The 5,923-nt window shown below is 63.3% G+C and overlaps 2 protein-coding genes across 2 annotated transcripts in view; both read right to left on the bottom strand.

The window, feature by feature from the left end:
• The window catches only part of CHLRE_17g748047v5 (uncharacterized protein), a 4,062-nt gene extending 914 nt beyond the window's left edge, over positions 1-3,148 (bottom strand). Inside the window, exons 1-2 of the mRNA XM_043072792.1 lie at positions 2,642-3,148; positions 687-917 (exon numbers count right to left, since the gene is read on the bottom strand). Coding sequence (XP_042915251.1) covers positions 720-917; positions 2,642-3,004 — 561 coding nt within the window. The 5' untranslated portion in view covers positions 3,005-3,148 and the 3' untranslated portion in view covers positions 687-719. The remainder of the gene's footprint in view (positions 1-686; positions 918-2,641) is intronic.
• Positions 3,149-3,196: 48 nt separating this feature from the next.
• The window catches only part of CHLRE_17g747997v5 (uncharacterized protein), a 10,102-nt gene continuing 7,375 nt past the window's right edge, over positions 3,197-5,923 (bottom strand). Inside the window, exon 2 of the mRNA XM_043072791.1 lies at positions 3,197-5,205. Within this exon, the coding sequence (XP_042915250.1) occupies positions 3,313-4,965 (1,653 nt within the window). The 5' untranslated portion in view covers positions 4,966-5,205 and the 3' untranslated portion in view covers positions 3,197-3,312. The remainder of the gene's footprint in view (positions 5,206-5,923) is intronic.

Raw genomic sequence — 5,923 nt, 5'->3', positions numbered from 1 at the left:
GAGGGAGGGAGGGAGGGAGGGAGGGAGGAGGAGGGAGGAGGGAGGGAGGGAGGGAGGGAGGGAATAATACGGTAATTACACTTGGTAGTGGCGAAACCACTGATGACTAGGGCTGACAAGCCCTAGTGTTGGGTGAGTGCGTTCAACACGCTCACTCCTAAGCACGCCCGACACAGCAGGGGATAAGGCCCCAGTCCTGGTCAAGACAAAAGAGACACGGAGACACAAGCCTCACACCTTCTCCACCAAAAGAAAGCACAACAGCCAGCAGGCTAGGGCGGAGCCTCAGAGGGGCAGACACAACTGCCTCCTTCACACCACACCACACGTACACACCAGACCAAAACACACGCCAGGAAAATGCCGCCCGCCCGCCAAGGCCAGAAACACACACAAGGCTGCCCCGCCACAAACAACACCCCTGGCCACAACAGAGGGAAAGCAAGGCGCTTAGGGCGCATAAAGCAAGCTAACCAAGCCCCCTCAAAAGGACCAGCAGGGGCCGCTCTCTGGCGGAAACCACACCCTGCATCGCTGGCCCTGGCGAAGCCCCCCTGCCCAGCCACACACATAAACAGAAAGCAGAAACCCTGGCCCTCTCTAGCCCACCCTCTTGCACCTGCGGAACCGTGCGTAGTCCTCGTCACCGTCCGTGATGGCCTGAGCGGGTTGTTCCGCGTTCATACCTGTGTGACAGCGCAACTGGCCGTTTACTACTCTCAGGAAGGGATGCTGCGCACCACTTGATCCCAGCCCTTCCGCGGCACTCCCAGTGCTGTGAATGCTTTTAAGCGACCCCACAAGTCGATTACTGCCGTGTCAATCGCTTGTTGGGTGTCCGTGTGTATTTGAGCCTGTTGTTGCTGCTGCTGCTGCTGCAGCTGCTGCTGCGGCTGCTGCTGCGGTAACTGGCCCTGCTGTAGAGGTTGTTGTGGCAGTGGTGCTGTGGCAGCATTGGCTAGGCCACGGCGCCTTGCGGCGTACAGCGCGCACCGCCCCCTCTCCATAGCCGCTAACGCTGCCATAGCCACTACATCCCACACTGCTTGTTGCACTCCAGTCGGGGCCTCAAACAACCGCTCCTGCTCCCAGGTGGGCGGGGCCGCAAGCTGTGCTGCGAGCTGCTGCACAACTGCCTGAGCTACTGCGCACTGCCAAAACGTGTGTAGCCTGGGGCTGTGGGTTGGCGTCACACCGCATCCACACGGCACCGGACCAGGTGCATGTGTGAGATGCGTGTTACCGGCAATGCCAATGCCGTCTATTGACACCCGCCAAGCTGTCTCCTTGTGGGCGTTCTCGCAGCGTATCCGCCAGAGCCGGTCGGAGGGGGGAATCCAGTGTTGTGGGGGGGCTGCTGGTGGTGTCTCGCGCGCCTCAGCTGCATATGCCGTGTGCAATTGACTGCGGGCTACCCCGACGTCTCCCAGCTGCATGACGGTAGCAACACATACAGACAGCTTCTCCAGTGCCAGGGGTTGCTGCATGCCAGGTATCCTCCAGCCAAGGCAAGGCATGATCAGCCGAGCCACTGCCGACTCTGAGGGCGGGGCAGGGCCCAACCCAGCCTGGAGCCGTTCCTGTACTGCACGTGCTGCTGCCAGCCAGGTCTCTGGTATGTCTGCTGCAAGGCTATTCAGGCCCTCGAGCACTGGCTGCTCGCGTAGCTGCGTCTCCGGGTCAAGGTGCTGTCGCACCCATTCCTCCCATGCCACACCCCCAGTCGCTCCCACTGGCTGTGTTGCGCGCCAAGTTGCCGCCGCTGTCAGAGCTTGCACCAGGTCACCTACGGTGCGCAGGTGGCGACACGCCGCGAGGCGTGTATCGTGTGCCTCAAGGCCAGGCCATCGGGTGTGGTCACCCTCAGGCAGGAGCGGATTGCCCCACAATGGTGCTGCCCAGCACCAGTCGCCTGGCGCTGGTGGTGGCGTCCTCACCGCTCTCACAGGCGGGAGATGGCCCAAAGCCTCATAGATATGCTGCAAGTCGCCCGGCAACTGGCATCCCATAGGTCGGGCGTCAGGGCGGGCTGTGGGCCAGCGGTCCATGGGCGCAGCGAGGGATGGTGCCGTTGTAGGCTGAGGGCCACAACGCGGTGCAAGGGGTGGTGTTGCTCCGTGGGCGCGGCAGGGACGAGTCGGGCCGCCCACAAGGCCTCACGGCCCCGTAGGTGCGCTCGGAGTGGCAGCATTCCAAAGCCGCCCACCACTGGCAGCCCAGCCAGCATTGAGGTGGGGATGCCCGTCAGCCGCCGCTCCGTATCATTTGGCCCAAATCGCCTATCTGCTGCTCGCGCAGCAAGGCGTTCTAGCTGGTCAATTATGTCGCCAGGCATGCCAGCGTGCTCTGCATGCCATGTGAGCATGGAAAGGGCATAGCCGGATACCCCTGCCGCCCTCCCGAAGGCAGACAGTGGCAGGTGGGCGAGAACCTGCATACGCCGTTGAGCGTCCACTGCTTTGGTTGCCCAGTCCAGCTGGGGCTGCTCTGACGTATTGGAAATAGGCAGGTTCAGGGCTGTGGCTGTGGTGACCACCGCCAGTCCACAGATGCACTCCTGCTCCCCTGCTGGCGGCGGCGGTTGCCCGCCTGCAGTCCCTGCTCCGGCTGGGGTCCCAACCCCAATGCGCAGCAGCTGCACCTTTGATAGGTTGAGCCGTTGCCCTGAGGCGTGCTGGAAGGCGTGCATGGCTGCCAGGAAAGCCACAACTTCCTGCTCGCCCTCCAGCAGCGCCTTAGTTTCGTCCGCATACTGCACTGCTGCCACACGTTGGAGATCTGTCGGGTCAAGCCGTAGACCGACGCCTTTGTGCCGTAACCAGCATAGTAGCGCATGCGCTACAAACAGGTACAGCAGCGGCGACAGCGGGCAGCCCTGGCGTACGTCAGCTATCATGGCCACGGGCTGGGAGTGGGCACCTTGGATCTGGGCTCGCACACGTGTGTCCGCCAGCAGCGTGTGCACCCAGCCACGGAGGTTAGGGCCTGCACCAGCGGCCTCCATCGCTTCTGACAGGAACGTCCGGCCCACGGTGTCGCACACCTTTTCAAAGTTCAGAAAGGCAATGACGCCCTGCCGCCCCTGCTGTCGCAGGAGGTGCGGCAGCAGGCGGAGAAACAGGGCTCCATTGCCAATGAGGCGTTTGGGAGGAAGGCTGTCTGTTCCGGGTCAATGACGTGTGCTAGCACCGGACCCAGGCGGTTAGCCAGGGCCTTAGCCAGGATGCGGTAGTCAGACTCCAGGAGTGTGACGGGGCGGTAGTTGCCTGGCTCTGTCACGTCGCCCTTCTTGAAGATCACCGAGATAACTCCTTATGTGAAGCGATGTGGCATCTGTCCCGTTTGGCCGATGGCTGTGTATAGTGTGGCGAGCAGGGGGCCCAGCTGTGCCCGATAGGCCTTGTACAGGTCCGCCGGGATGCCGTCCCACCCGGGCGCCTTGCCTGGCTGAGTCTGCTTGAGCGCCTTCTGCACCTCCTCACATGTGACGGTGAGGCCACCCGCTGTGGTGTCATCCTCGGTTGTCAGCTGAGCCCCATGGTCCCGGACTGTCTGTAGCACAGCTGCGCGGGCGGCTACTGTCGTGGGCGGCTGGGCGCTGATTCCAGTGAAGAAGTCCGCAAGGCACTGGGCTTTCTGGATCGGGTCCCCAACCAGCGCACCATGGGCGGTCCGGAGCGCAGGCGGGCCAGCATTACTCCCGCTGGGACGGTCATGCGCCAGCACCCGGGTCAGGACTCGGCTAGGCCGTTCACCGCTGTGTAACCAGGCTACACGCGCCTTGTGTGCGGGGTGTGCAGCATCAGCCCTCGTTGCCGCCTGTACCTCACTAGCTGCATCCACCAGGGCCATCCGGGTCGCCTCCGTGGGATTACTCTGGTGTGCAGCCTCTGCTGCTGCTTGGGCGGCCTGCGCTGTCCGTGTCCGCTGCCCATGTTCAAGCCGCCGCATTTGGGCTACTCGGTTCAGCTGTGCGACTTTCACCGACAGCCGCATTTTGAACAGCGGCCACCACGCGAGTAGGGCTTGCCGCTGGTTGTCCTCAGTTGGTGCGGTCCCGGCTTCCGCTTCCAGCCAGCCCTCCAGCTGCTGCCGAAGGTCCGGGTGCTGGTGGAAGAAAAGCCGCATGCGGCGCCGGGCCCGGCCCTTCCTGGGGCCGGGGCTGGGTGCCGGGAGCAGGTCGATAAAGGCTGGCCGGTGGTCAGAGCTGGACACCAGGGCTATGTCTGCATGGCAGACGGCTGCTGCTGCTGCTGCCGACACGTAGATCCGGTCTAGCCGGGACCCACCCTTTACTGGTGCGCGGTATAAGTGCGAGTAGCACCGGGCTGTAGGATGGCGGTGCCGATACATGTCCACCATCTGTGGTTGGTCAGCCGCCCGCAGTAGCGCTGCTAGGGGTGCATCGCCCGGCCGGCCCCCTGGGCCGGCAGAGCTGTCTAGCGCTGGGTTCTCCACAAAGTTGAAGTCACCTGCCCAGATCACCACCTCCCCCGCTGTGGCAGCCGCACTGAGCGCAGCTTGTGTGCGGAGCTGGCTGATAAGCTCCCGCTTTGCCTGCTCTGCTGCATGCGTTGATGCTGCTGGGAAGTAGGTGTTGGCAATGGTGATTGAGCGGCCGCCCCACCTGAGCTTCAGGACTGCGAGGCGGCCTGCAAGCATGGCTGTGGGCACTGGGCTGAGGGCAGGGGCTGTGATGGTGCTGCTCTCCCACAGTTCCTGCCGCACAAGGAACGCCACTCCTGCTGTCGCCCGTGAAGTGGACCACTGTGCGCCGGTCACCTTCCACCCACTGAGGTGTAGTTCGTACGCAATTAGTTGTAGGGTCTGCTCAAACGCCGCCTGGTCTGCCCTGCACGTCCAGTGTGTTTCCTGGAGGCAGATGATATCCAAGCGTAGCTCCGCCCAAATCAGTGCCGCTGCTGCTACCCGCCGAGCCGCGCCTGGCAAACGCAGGCTCTGCATGTTGTGGGTAGCTATGCGTAGCGGGTGCGGCGGCCCAAAGGCCGCACCCGTGCCTGCTGGCAGCGTCAACTACCGGCGGGGGGAGCCCGCCGCCGACGGAGTGCGGCCGTCTGGGAAGCAGAAGGCCTCCATTTCCGCGCTTTCGAGCGGGTTGGGTGGTGGTGTGGCCTCGTCGTACTTCCACAGGCTGTTGCGTGACTTGGCCACAGTCAGCGCGTGGATGAGGGACGCCAACCCCGCCTGGGAGGGAGGGAGGGAGGGAGGGAGGGAGGGAGAGAATAATTACACATGGTAGTGGCGAAGCCACTGATGACTAGGGCTGACAAGCCCTAGTGTTGGGTGAGCGCGTTCCACACGCTCACCCCTAAGCACGCCTGACACAGCAGGGGATAAGGCCCCAGTCCTGGTCAAGACAAAAGAGACACGGAGACACAAGGCTCACGCCTTCTCCACCAAAAGAAAGCACAACAGCCAGCAGGCTAGGGCGCAGCCTCAGAGGGGCAGACACAACTGCCTCCTTCACACCACACCACACGTACACACCAGACCAAAACACACGCCAGGAAAACACCGCCCGCCAAGGCCAGAAACACACACAAGGCCGCCCCGCCACAAACAACACCCCTGGCCACAACAGAGGGAACGCAAGGCGCTTAGGGCGCATAAAGCAAGCTAACCAAGCCCCCTCAAAAGGACCAGCAGGGGCCGCTCTCTGGCGGAAAGCACACCCTGCATCGCTGGCCCTGGCGAAGCCCCCCAGCCCAACCACAAACAGGGAGGGAGGGAGGGCGGGATGGAGGGAGAAAGGGAGGGAGGGAGGGAGGGAGGGAGGGAGGGAGGGAGGAGGAGGAGGAGGAGGAGGAGGAGGAGGAGGAGGAGGAGGAGGAGGAGGAGGAGGAGGAGGAGGAGGAGGAGGAGGAGGAGGAGGAGGAGGAGGAGGAGGAGGAGGAGGAGGAGG

Source organism: Chlamydomonas reinhardtii, chromosome 17 (assembly GCF_000002595.2).
Source record: "Chlamydomonas reinhardtii strain CC-503 cw92 mt+ chromosome 17, whole genome shotgun sequence".
NCBI classification, from domain to species: Eukaryota; Viridiplantae; Chlorophyta; class Chlorophyceae; order Chlamydomonadales; family Chlamydomonadaceae; genus Chlamydomonas; species Chlamydomonas reinhardtii.
The sequence above is the reverse complement of the archived record's forward strand: the minus strand, read 5'-3'. Positions and strand labels throughout refer to the sequence as shown.